This window comes from Urocampus carinirostris, chromosome 6 (genome assembly GCF_059441175.1).
Source record: "Urocampus carinirostris isolate Australia breed hairy pipefish chromosome 6, RoL_Ucar_1.0, whole genome shotgun sequence".
NCBI lineage: Eukaryota > Metazoa > Chordata > Actinopteri > Syngnathiformes > Syngnathidae > Urocampus > Urocampus carinirostris.
In genome coordinates, this window is record NC_142354.1 from 23314693 (window position 1) to 23328824 (window position 14132).

The following is a 14132-nucleotide window of genomic DNA, read 5'->3' on the forward strand; positions in this document are numbered from 1 at the left end:
TCTCTCTCTCTTTGTCCCTCTTCAATATACTAGTCCGGCCCCTGTGAGTTTTTTTTTTCTGGCATGTAGCGCCAGAGCTCAAATGAGTGTGACACCCCTACTAACCGCCCCGTTAAAGAAAAAACACATCCCTTAGCTTAATTGGGTTACTTCGTGCCGTTCAATGTAATAAGCTCTGTAATTATCCCTGCCGTCGTACCTATGTTAACTGGGATCACCGTGTGAGCTCTTGTTTCTTCATATTCCCCCGCAAGCTGACATGGTTTTTCTGAGAATCGATGTGACGTGTGTTGGCAGTGCTGCGACCTGGGATACCACGCTAGCTTGGCGCGGATGTTTAGGACCTACCTGTCCGCAGAGTACAACCTGGAGACGTCTCGCCACGAGGGACTGGATGTCATCGAGAACGCCGTGGACAACCTTGACTCTCGCAGCGACAAGCACAAACTCATGGATATGCATAACCAGGTGTTCTGCCCTCCCATGCGTTTCGACTACCTGCCGCACATGGGAGATGAGGTGAGAAATTACCAGTGTTAAACAGATTTCCATTTAGAAAACATAGCTTTAATTGTCCCTCAAAATGTTCTTGTTTTCTGGATGAAAAATGTATAGTTTAGTATCATACCTGTCAACCTTTATGTTTATTATGCATTTTAAGACGTTTAAGACGTACTAGAAAATCTGGATGGAAAAACGCAAATTTGTCAATTATGGGTATTATCCGGTATACACCGACTATCACTAAACCCCAAATCAATCAAGTCAAATGAGTTCGCCGCGGTAGCCTTTATCTCGGTATGTTTTTTTTCCCGTTGCAAACGAAGCGAGCGGTTTGATGCTACTGTGCGCATGCGCCTGCTGCCTCGGATTTCATGTCGTAGTTGTGTAGTGAAAGGAAGTCCGTCTCTTTTTAGAGAACCGGCTTTTTCGGCTCAACTCATTAAAGAGAGCCGGCTCTCGAACGGCTCACTTGCTTTGATGCATTATATTACGAATCATTATTGTTGTATAAAGAAGTTAAGAAAAAAAGGGAGTATAAAAGGAGAAAATGAAAAAGACAGGTTTGTGGTTATCCCTTTAATCAGTATATTACCCACAATAATTTAATGCAGAAAATGAATTAATAATTGAATAATAAAATTCTACTTAATTAAATTTGCATGTGTTTTTTCCTTCTACAGTGAACGTCCAAGCTACTTCATTTTTGAACTTTTTTTATAATAAACCTCATTCATGTCGAGCAACTCAGTATCTTACAACAAAATGTTAATTAACAATATGTATGATATAACGAAACACATGTACAATATAACATGTTAAACTACATAAATAAACATGTTTGAAAAAAAATATAGTGTAAGATTATTTTGTATTTTGCAAGGGAAAATACGACAGTCTGTAAGGGCATGGAGCCGTGGTGGTGAACAGGTATGTAGTATACACTTGAAATAAGGAGAGAAGACATCAATGACTTTTGAACTTTCAAGGAGAACAGGGAGAGAAGCCAAACCTCAGATAAGGGATTCCAATCTGTTCTAAAAGCCATCTCCTGAGCCCTTCCTTTTTATTAAACCTCCTAAATTGACACAAAGCAGAGCCATCCTAAATGATGTGAATATCAAAGAACAGAAAAGTTATTGTCCGGTAGTGACAATGATGTAAACCAGGCTTGTCAAACATATGGTACATGGGCCTGATCCAGCACGTTGGATCATTGATTCCGAAACGCCATAAAATTCCGATTAGGACGAAAAAAAGAAGAAAACCTCTGGGTCATTTCTAGCTCAGCAGTAACCGGGACTGAGAGATCGTGGATTCAATTCCCGGCTCCTCGAACTGTCCTTGGGCAAGACACTGAATTCTTATGCCGTTATCGGTGTGTGAATAGGTGAAGCACATTGAAAGATCATTTACCTTTTGTTGAAAATTATGATTTCTTTTTTTAATAAACTCAAACCGAATGCTCCCTTTGGCCACTAGAGGGCAGTAAAGGATATACTGTCAGCTTTAGTAGGCCTATCCTAGTAGTTTGACCTCATGTAGTCTAATCTTATTGGCCATGCAATACTGCATTTATTTTTTAATTTCAAGCCAGTCCGACAAATAAGGCAAACATATCATTTATTTCATAGCTCCCACTTGAGTTTCTATAGCGTGGTGAGTTGGTTTAGTTTTTTTTTTTTTTTTTAATACTCATAGGTCAAGAAATCAGCATTTACTTTACATTACTTTAGTCCAACCTGAAGGGAGCTGGCATAATTATACTCCATCTTGCTGCTACGGTTACCCAGAAATATCAAAAAGGCTTGGAAAAATAATTAGAAGTAAAATGGTGCATTTGGGTCTACACACTTTGTTTTCTTCCGAATGCTTTTCAGCTGTGATTTTTTACACGTACAAGTATAAATATTATATATATTAACCACTACCATTTGTATAATGACTCGGTCGGGGTTCGCGCCCCGGCCGAGTCATTCCTAAGACTTAAAAAGTGGTCGGCGGCGCCCTCTGTTGGCTGCGGCTGCATCGGCTCGCTACAACGGGTCAGGTGCAATCGACATTTCGTTCTGTGTACATTGTTACACAGAATGACAATACAAGGAAATTATTATTATTATTATTATTATAATGATCTTAAAATAAGGAAAAATACTAAGATACTAGTCTGGAGTCAAGATTTTTTTGTATTGTCTAAATTTGAAAAGGCGCTAGGTTTTTGGGGTGGTATTAGTCAGCGAAGTTTTTCAATTGGTCAATCATTGCACAAATACGTCGTGTAGTATCGCATATGTATACAGTAAGTACTGTATATATTTCCATCGTATTTTGCAGTGTAATAGGCGCACTTGGTTATAAGGCGTACTCTCATTTCTGGCCAATTTGTTTTTTTTTGGGTGCGCCTTGTAGTCTGAGACTACGGTAGTTGTGTATGGAACCTTGGGGCATTCATACTCCCAGGTGAAAATCCACCACTTACCACTACACTGCCAACTGTAAAGCATTTTATCGTCCATATTTATCTAAATGCTTTTTGTTCCCAGGTGTGCCAGGTGAGCGCCCAGCAACCTGTGCAGACCGAACTCTTGATGCGCTACCACCAACTACAGTCTCGCTTGGCTACACTGAAGATTGAGAATGAGGAGGTAAGGATTTACGTGGGTTTTAGGAGCTTTGTGAGTACACCACTCCCACACCCGCCTCCCTGACACCCCCAGACAGTGAAAGGCCTGTCTAGCATTCCCTGGAGCCACGGAGTAGGACCACATCACCATCTGTTCTCATCGCAATTACTCTATGCTGACCCTCCTACGACGGCGGCTGCAAATTTATTTGGTGCCCTGTCACTGTGATTCCAAAGGCAGTATTGTCATTGAATCAGTTACTCCAAAGTCCGGCCCGGGAGCCAGTAACGACCCCTGATCAAATTCTTACTGGCCGACGGCCTCTGTCATAAAATTAATATGTGGCCCGCCGGTAATGTTGACCGCAGTATAAAATACATGTGTACAAAAAAAAATCACAATTTTACCTGATGATGGCAGTCGCCCTTTGGCCACTTTGCCCTTGGCTTTCTGTGAGAATTTTAGCCTACCCCATTTCTAACATGGCAACTGTAAATAAAAAAAGGAAAACTGACTATGAGGGTCGCCGGTTCCAGGATAAGTGGAAATTGGAGCATTTTTTCCACAGAAATCCAAAACAGCTGCGTCTGCCTATTATTCCAAGATATTGTGGTTGTTTTCAAAGAATATAGTGTCAAGAGGCACCGGCAGACGAAACATGCTTAAAGACTGTTCAAAGAATGACAAGCTAAATAGTCTCCCCCCCCTCACGCATTTTTAGCTAACCAAATCTGGCCTACTTTCTGAAAAGTTTGGATACTCGGGGTTACAAAAACAAGAATCCTACAAAATTATAGTATGAAATACACTATATAATCACTAGCTTCATGACTGCCAAATACCCCATAATACCACCCCAGAGTCTTTTCAATTTCTGAGTATTTTTCATGAAATCAGCACCATCTGTTTTAAACCCCTACCCCTCTACTTGCCCATGACACACCACAGAAAGTGGTGCTCCTATGACCCTGGTATTTAAGGGATCAGATAACACTCTGTCAGGGTTGTTTTCTATATCAAATGTAATATTCTGTTGCTGAGGAGAGGTCTTTCTCATCAAAAAGTGTCAGACACAAATCGAAATGATAACAGCAAGCCTTATTCCTTTGCCGTTTCTGCGCCTCGCCTCCAGCCCAAGTCTTCTGTTATATGCCATAATGGACTGTGTCGGGGGTGTCACTGAAAAACAGTAATTGGTTACAGTTACTAAATACTTCTTCTAAAATGTAACTGTTATCCACTAGATTACTGACACCAAAAGGTAGAGCATTACTCCTAGAGTAGCTATCTTGTTTAAAATTGTCGTACATGTGCGCATAGAAGCCAGACCCCTGAAAAGGCTGTAAAATGGCCACACAATAAGATAAATAGAAGAAAATGTATACACCAACCAGTGTAAGCAGAGAACCCTTCATATTTCTTGGCTTGTGCAATCTTGAGAGCCTGCAAACAAATACTCAGCTGCGACACCCCAAATCTATTTTGTTTCTAGCCTTCTGTCACGAAGCCGGACCAGGGAGGCAGGAAGGGTGAACTCAATTGCGTAACGATCACGTACGTTTATTTAGAAAATAAAAGTGGTCCAATACGAAGGGACCAAAACAAAACAAAAACAGACTTACAGGCAATCAGAAACTTAGACTAGGAAATACTCACAAAACAAACCTAAAAACACCAACTCAAACAAACAAACGAGCATGACAGGTTTTCCTCGAGTCAAACAAAACAGAACAGAGCAAAACAGAGCAATGCAATGCACCAGCAACCGGCAGTCCCCAAACCAGCCCTTAAGAATCCCAAACGTAATTAGGACAATCTGTGTCAGCCGGTGTCAAGGGGCGGGACCAGCTGGTTATCATGGCGACCATGCAGGACATGACACCTTCACACCATTTGAAAATCTCTTTCTCCATTCCTGGGTACTGTCCAAGAGTTTTCTTTTTTATTTTATTTTTACCTGCATGGTGTATTACAATAATGATTTTAGAAATAAAAAGACCAAAATCTCGGACACATCTACCCTAAATTCTGTGCTTACTTTTGCTACATTGATTGAGTTGGTTTGTCGTTATTATATGAGCCACACCCCCCTCCCCACGTTCTGTCTACTATTTGCGACTAGTGACGCACAAAAAATATGCACATATGAACTAACCCCCTGATTTGAGTATTTTCTTTTATATTTTATGGCAGTACAGCGAAGAAAATAAGTATTTGAATACCCTGCTATTTTGCTATTTCTCCCACTTACAAATCATGGAGGGGTCTGAAATTTTAAATTCATTTTCTCAGGTGTTCAAATACTTATTTGCAGCTATATCACACAAAGTGTTAAAAATGCATTGTGATTTCTGGATTTTTCTTGTTAGTTTATCTCTCACAGTGGACATACACCTAAGGTGAAAATTTCAAACCCTTCTATGATTTCTAAGTGGAATAAATAGCAAAATAGCAGGGTGTTCAAATACTTATTTTCTTCACTGTATATAAGGTAGGGAGAATATCTGCGTGAGGAGGAATTCAGCACAATAACAATAACTGTGTTTAGGTGTACTTTGTAGGTAGATGTAAACATCCACTCATAATATTAGTGGACCATGAGTTGTATGTGGCATCGTGAGTGATGCAGGAATAGTCAGCGGTCGGAGAAATTCACAATTCGTTATCTCCGTTTTAAGATTAACGAAATTGAGTTCCTACATTTTATTATTAACGCGTTACAGTACTCATGAATGGGGAAAGGATTTACGTTCCTTCGTAACGTGTTAGTCTCAACGCCGATAATGGATGAGACGTGCCATTACTGGAAATCACCGTTATCAATCTATGCTCCGCTTTGATGAATTTGCGCGTTTCCACGCGTCCATCCTGCGTGTTTCTTCCTTCATTCAGACAAAAATTGCTTTTCCTTACGCGGGGATGCAAATGATAACTTGTCATGCCCTTGAAAACAAGGGCACTCACAATTCCGTCAGTCCCTTTTTTTCTCCTCAAAGATGAAATAAACATCGCTTGAATAGACATCTGCTTTCTTTTCCCTCATGCTCCAGGTGAGAAAGACCCTGGACGCGACCATGCAAACTCTGCAGGACATGTTGACGGTGGAGGACTTTGACGTATCTGACGCTTTCCAGCACAGTCGCTCCACCGAGTCCATCAAATCGCTCGCCTCCGAGTCTTACATGAGCAAGATGAATGTAGCGAAGAGGAGGTCTAACCAACAGGAGACTGAAATGTTCTACCTCTCTGTAAGTCGTTTTAAAAGCTGTATCGACATCTAATTTCAACACCGACAGATCAAAATCATCCTGCTCGGATTAGCATTTGCGTGCGCTGGCACGTGTTATGCGGGATTAGCTGCACCGCCGGCTCATTTTCATGCTAATGTCTTCGTTTAGAAATTCAAGGAGTACCTGAATGGGAGTAACCTCATCATTAAACTGCAGGCCAAGCACGACTTACTAAAGCAGACCCTGGGTGAAGGTAAGAATTTTCACCTCGTTTCACCCTCCTCCAAATGTGACCCTTGCTATCTATACACTCGTTGCTGCCTTCAGGGTTAGAGAAGGTCAGGGTTGGGTAGGGTTACTTTAACTTGATTACTTTCAATTACTTTTGGATTACTCCAATACCAAATATGCTAATAAAAGACAAAAGAAACTAAATATGAATAGAATTATGACTCACAACACGTGGTAAGCTTTCTCTCCTGGCTTTGATCTCTTTGATCTCGGGCAAAACTAACATAAAATGCGACAGAAACAAAATGAAAATAAATCCAAACAGCTTGCCATCATTATTTTTGCCGTTCCATGTATTCCGTTACTCCCCAAGCCTCCACAAAATTTAGTAATTTTATTCATATTTAGTTTCTTTTGTCTTTTATAAGCATATTTGGTATTGGAGTAATCCAAAAGTAATTGAAAGTAATCAAGTTAAAGTAACCCTACCCAACCCAAGAGAAGGTACGAGTCATATTTAAAAATTGAAAATTATCTAGGCAACAGTTTTACAAAGGCACAGGAAAGCCCATGGAACCAATGTATTTATTGATCTCACCTCATCTCACTATCTGTACCGGGCAGTGGACAGGGGACACCCTGAACTGGTCGCAGGGCACACAGAGACAGACATTTCACTCGCTCATTCACACTTTGGGACAATCTTGACCGGCCAATTAACTTGAAATGGCAATTTTTGGAATGTGGCAGGAAACCAGAGTGCAAACTCATGCAAACTCCACACAGGACAGTTTGATCCCACGACCTCAGAACTGTACTGCAGACGTGCTAACCACTGCGCTGCCGTGCTGCCCGTATTCAATGATATTGAATTAAATTTTTTTCAGAAGAGAGAATGTCATTAGAGAGGCCTTTTTTGGTGCTGAATTCCCATTTGGGCCATTTGTCGCTGTCAAATGTGGACGCATTGCTAAAAAACAGTAGTTAATTACAACTAGTACATACTTTAAAAAGTAATTGGGTTACCCCTCAGATTAGTGACACCATAAAGAAGTCTGTTACTCTAAAAGTAACCGTATATTCTCTATGACTCCCTAAAACTGCTATAAAATAGCCACATAATAAAGAAAGGGAAAATATATGTGTAGAGAACCCTTCATTCTACTTAACTTGTGCAATCTTGAGAGCTTGCAAACGAATACTTAGCTGAGACACTCAGTCAGATCAGGAAGTCACAAAACCTAGTCAAGTAAATTCGGTGTTTACGTTTCCCCCATTTATTTCCTGTTGGTTTCTTGTATCTATATGGGGCACATTATGTGTTGCCTTCCTATAAGGCTATAAAAAGCTTTTATTTTTTTGCGGCTCCAAACATATCATTTTTGGTTTTTGGTAAAATATGCCTGTTTGAACATTTTTGGTACAATAACCAGTCTCAGGGAAACGCTACCTTTTTGTCAATATGGTGTTTATGACAATACAAAAAACTACATTTGTTTATGCCTAGTTATTCTTTTTCATTTTATTGCTTTTTTTTTTGCTAAAGCACTGTTGACAAGTCAATGGGCTGCTTTGTCGCTAGCCAGAATTATAGGTTCCATACCCAAAGGGGTTGTCACCTCAAAGATAGTTGTCCACAAACAGTAGATTGTGGTACTTCATTGAACAGCATAAAACTGGTATTGTTCTGAGTTAAAATGAACTATAGTGCCCTCTGAAATTTCCCTTTCTGCTCCCCACAATGGGTTTATAAAAAGCACGATTGCTTCTTTGTCCCCTCCTATTCCCATGGGGACCCTCATCAACTCAGCCATGAACGTTTACGCACAATCAATCAGATGGTCGGGCTTCATCTCTGCAGCTGCTCCAAGGTCAAGATTTTTATAATAGATCGACATATGAGACAGCTGAGGATACATTGAATTAGTGTATTTTCGGCAGCCCCCCAAAAATAGTCTTTTATGATACAGACGCTTCCCTACTTACGAACGAGGTTCCGGACGATCGTTCGTAAGTTGAATTTGTTCGTAAGTTTCTTCAGTGCTATATTTAGTCTGTTTAAGGTTCATATAAGTATCTTTAAGGCTGTATAAGTAACCTGTATTGTTTTTACTGAAACATTAACATTTCATAAAATAATATAAAGATAAATAAAGGTAAGTTTAACTTAATTGTGGAAGATGGGCTTCAAGAGTTAGGCTATTTCCTCGTCCGAGGTAAAAAGTGGCAGAAAAAAAGCGATAAAACCATTTTCTCAACCGCATCAAGCTTTCTTATTCCACTTTCATTTCAAAATAAATGGCTCTTCTCTTCTTTACACTTTACACCAACCATATTTATTGGATGCTTGAGATATTAAACAATAAAGATGTCAAAGTTCTTAGCGCCCTGGAGATACAGTACAGAATGTTTACACACGAACTAGGATGTAGAAGGATGATTTCTTCTTTGGGGTGGATGCTGGGTGACCTCTCACAGCGCCACATGCCGGTAGCGGAAAGAAGTACTACAGCAATGGTTCCCAAACTTTTGCAGGCTGGTACCCCCTTGGCTCCCCAGTGTATTCCTAGCTTGACTCTGATTGGTCTGTGCTTTTAAAACTCGAACAGTAAGAATTGTGGTTGGCCAAAACTCCATCCCTCACTACAAACATTGAAAAAAAACGCAGTACTTTGCGGTTTCACTACCGCACGACATTTAAACTTCTGACTTCAATTTCGGACTGCTCCCCCTTACCGCCCCCTACCGCCCCATTCAATTCCCATTGCATCCAATGTCATGCTAATGTGAACAACCATCCATGTTCCTAGAGGCCTGGTGGTTAGGATTCAGTTTTCTTACCTTTGCTATCCGGTACGTTCCCAGTTACCACCATTGTTACACCAATACTTCATTCCGCTACCATCAAGGCACACTTGCAGAATAAGATTTTGGAGGGACGGCTTCGGGAAAAGCCTGATCCCCTCTGCCATTACCTTTTTAAACAACAGGCCTTGCTGAACCATCGAATCAGTCTGCCCTCACTCTCCCACCGTCAAGTATTTTTGTCATTCTGCTGTTTTTCTTTGTTTGATGTAATGCCAGTACAGTCGGTGGAAGGGAATTCCCCTAAGGGGACCAATTAATTAAATCTAAATCTCTATACAATTCCAATTTCAGCCGCAAATAAGGCGCACTAGATTCTAACTCGCACGTTCAAATTTCTGGCCTATTTGGCATTTGAGGGTGCACCTTATAGTCCAGAAAATAAGGCGCTTGATAACAAAATCAGTCCTTTAGCCTTTTGAGCTCTTCTCCTAACAATCAGCCCTCACATTACACAGCATTTCTCGTTCATCTTTGAGCCGATTTGCAGTTGTTTACCTTCTGCGGCGGAGCAGCAGAGAGCACATGAATGCGGCATATGGCGTCTCCAGGTAGCACCCGTGTTTAATTATTGAGGTGATCAATCAGGGTTGTACTGCGCTCATTAGCTCGCCGCTCCCCGTCCAAACAGTCGCATCTGCGGGGTCGCATACGAGCATGTCACAGAGTACAAGACGAAACTGCATGCCACACGGCGCCTAATAAAGACATCATGTCGTGCGCTAATGCTAGATACTACATAAAAAAACCCTCATTATTTTTTATTATGCAGCAATCTCTCAGGACCTTTAATTCGGTACCCCAAGGTCACGCTGATGAGATTCAGTACAAAATTATAAAACATCATTCAGTCGGTAATCCTCTCTCCATGACCAGAAAATATTTCAGATAAGGTGTAGTTTAAAAGTACAATGTGTATTACCATATTCGTGTATAATGCAGAATTTTTACCTAAAAAAGAGCTCAAAATTTTGGTGCGCGTCATACACAAGGTTGGACAGTAGTATAGTACCTTATTTGTGCAATGACTGATCAGTTTCCTACGACGGGAATCGAACCTGGATCGCGACAACAAAAGCGCTGTATCCTTACATTAGACCACCAGTGATGTACCGGACCTCCGAACATTAGATTTTATTTCATCACACTACTTTTATTCATGGTACCAGAGAAGTTGTCCTGAAAGTTTTAAATAGATGAAAAAAGCATGATAAGGGAAACAACTCCTTGGTGTATCTGATGATGAATTGGACTTTAAAGGACATTAAATACATACATTGTAAATTTGATGTTGCTATTCTGTTCATTGTTTACATTGTCAATAAATGCTTTTAATCATCTCCGTTAACGTTTGTCACTTATGTTGCTTAGTTTGAGCTGGGAAAATGATTTCTAATCAAAGATTAGGGGTACACGTTATACATGAGTGGGCGTTACACACGAAATAGCGATGAAAAAATCGGTCATCCACAAAAAAAAAAAAAACAATATTGATTTTACCTATTAAGCAAGGGTACATAAAATATTGTATGAAAGTGCATTTTTTTAAAAATAGGTCGTAGGTCGAGAAATTTGTGTAAGGGAACTTATTGATTATAGTTTGAATGTGCCTTTGTATGAGGATGTGATCAAAAGTGGCTTAACGAGCCAAAGATTATATCCAGGTGCTGTTTGTATTCTTGTATCCTCTTGTATCCTCTTGGGGCCTGTTAACTATTAATAAAGATGCCCTTTGTTTTGGTGCTGGGAAGCGCTTACCATTGTAAACTCTTGGGGCCCGTGAACTATTGATCAAGATGGCTTTCACTTCAGTGCCGGGAGACCCGCTTAAGAGCTAGCCTCCCTACATTTCTTTCTTCTTACAAAGACGCATTGTGTTACTAAGTTTCACTATCCTTATTGCTCATTCATTATACCCGAACGCCATCTAGCGACCAACATATACACTGCATTTAAACATGTGATTCCTGTCTAAACCAATCAGATTCGTTTCCTGTGTTCATGTAATCTTGTTTAAACCAATCAGATGTGTTGTTTTATTCTAGTGTTATCCGATAGATGAGCCTCTAGCCATTCACTCGATCATCTGATGTCTCGCTTCTACGGGTACCCCATAGCTCAAAACCTCACGAAAGGCAAAAAAAACTAGAAGAAAATGGTGCGGTGTGGTCACTTTGAGTCTCCGTAGTTTGAATTGACTTGAATTCATTTCTCGTTACACAAGTATAACGAAATTTGATAAATAAATAGGAATAAGAAAATATCTCATCTCATCTCATTAGCTGCACCGCTTATCCTCAGTGGGGTCGCAGGCATGCTTGAGCCCATCGCAGCAATCATCGGGCAGTGGGCAGGGGACAACCTGAACTGGTTGCCAGCCAGTCGCAGGGCACACAGGGACAGACAACTCGCTCGCTCATTCACACCTAGGGACAATTTGGACCGGCCAATCCACCTGAAATGCATGTCTTTGGAATGTGGGAGGAAACCGGAGTGCCCGGAGCAAACCCACGCAAGCACGGGAAGAACATACAAACTCTGCACAGTAAGCCCGGTAGCTGGATTTGAACCCACACAGGAGGTTCCCAAGACCTTAGAACTGTGCCGCACACGCGCTAACCACTGCGCCGCCGTGCTGCCCAGAATAAGAAAATATGTACAATAAAAATACAATAAAATAGGGTGAGAACATTTGTGCAATAAAACCAGTATTAAACTACTGTACTGTATATATAAAGTGTCTGAAGAGGTACAGTTTGTATTCTTTCTCGTGCATTGTAGTAGACGTTTTGGGGTAAACTACACGATACAGTGACAACTAGTGGCCAAATATTACACAGCATGGTATACCCCGAGCAACAAAACAGAACATAAGATCTTAATCCTGAAGCTTTTATGTATGTAAAATGACAATCAAGGAAAATAAAAGTTATGGGGCAGTTGTGTAAAGTAGCCGAAAGAGTTGTGTTACTTCAAAATAAGTAAAAAGTAGTCATTGAAAAATGAATTCAAGTACTGGTAAAAACGTATTTTCTGATGATAGGGTTCAAGTACTACATTAAATAATGAAATAATCCTACATTGCAAAAATAATTGCCCCTTTGGCATACAATTTTGCTCTTTTAAAGTGTTTTCGTTGTGGTTTGAAGATATTTTGACGTTTTTTAAGAGGAATAAGAAAAATTTTACTTCAATTATTAAAAATAGGAGATGGACAATGTTTTGCTCATTTTAAGTATTCCTTTCTGTATTCTTGGTACAAAATCTTGCCTAAATTTATCAAAATTGTACTGAAGTCTGCAATATAAGATCGTTTTACCTATTCTAGGATATTTTTTCTCCTTATTTTATCAGAGGAACTCAATGAAATATCATTTACATTTTTTTTGCGTAGGCAAAAAAACTTGCTTATTATAAGTGGATATGTTTTTTTTAAGAGATTTTAACTTTGTATCTCGTACAATAAGAACATTGTTCGTTCGAAATCGGAAAAAAAAGATAAAAGTATTTTTTCAGTTCCTTGTTGAAAATATTCCTTAAAATTTGCTAAATTAGACTGTGTGATCAGATATTTTTGCCTATTTTAAAGATTGTTTTTCCCTTATTTAATCAGAGAAGCACAACAAATTAGCCTGAAATATTCTTTGATATTTGTATCATAATTAACCGGTGCTATTTTGGAGATTTTTTTTTAATTCAAAGAGACATTGTGTATCTGCGCCTCCTAGTAGTTAAAAAAACTAAAAAATATAAGTCAAATAATGAGCAAAAATACACAAACTATCATATAAATTGAAATAATCGTAGGTTATTTTACATAACATGAGGCTCACCTAGAGGGAGCTGGTATGATTGTCCGCCATCTTGCTTCTACGGGTACCCAAAAACCCCAAACTCACGGAAGGCTGAGCAAAAAAAAAAACTGAGAAGAAAAATTTTACAGTTTGGTCTCTGAGTCCCAGTAAGTTGCGTCACAGACCAGGACTGGAGACGGGACCTAATTGCGTTCGTTTTACTCAGTTTTATTAAGAATGAGAACAGGACTTACATCCATGATCCCATGATCGTCGGTCACGGGGAGCAGATAGTAGGAACGTGGAAGTGGCCCTTCCGTGTCGAGCGAAGGTAGTCTTTGAATGCGAGAAAAGACAGTTCGATGGCCGAAGCGGAGGAGCAATAACAAAAACAGGTCCAGAAATGAGGTCGGCAATGGGAATCAGACAGAAAACAGGGCAGTATAGAGTCGGAGAGTCACAAAAGCTTGTCTAGCTGGGAGCATAGGTTTGCAGACGATCTGACAAGTTCTTTCAGGAAGACGGGAGTTTAAAAAGAGTCCAACAGCCAATCAAGGACTGTGGCTGTTGGCGCCAACGGGGCAGCCTCAGGTGCCCTGCATTACTAATAATGACAGGTTGCATTATTCGTTGTGTTGGGTAGCACTCGCTTTCGGTTGAACTACACGATACGTCGACATCTAGCGGTCAAATATTACACACAGACCCTTTAAAACAAAGACTAGGCTCAGGGATAGTTTCTTTACCGGGGCCATCACCACCATAAACAAACACACAAAACTGTGCCTATATATATACTGAATAGAAAAGATTCCGTATTATGATTTCAAATACCTTTTGAATGTGATAGTGGATGCATTATTGAGGAAGTCTTTGAGGTTTTTGGT

The 14132-nt window shown here is 40.1% G+C and overlaps 1 protein-coding gene across 2 annotated transcripts in view; it reads left to right on the forward strand.

Annotated features, from left to right (window-relative positions):
• srgap3 (SLIT-ROBO Rho GTPase activating protein 3) overlaps positions 1-14132 on the forward strand; it is a 114932-nt gene that overhangs the window by 66675 nt on the left and 34125 nt on the right. For both annotated transcript variants that reach the window (XM_088338349.1, XM_088338350.1), the window contains exons 7-10: positions 298-519; positions 3045-3146; positions 6176-6373; positions 6524-6608. In XM_088338349.1, the coding sequence (XP_088194475.1) occupies positions 298-519; positions 3045-3146; positions 6176-6373; positions 6524-6608 (607 nt within the window). The remainder of the gene's footprint in view (positions 1-297; positions 520-3044; positions 3147-6175; positions 6374-6523; positions 6609-14132) is intronic.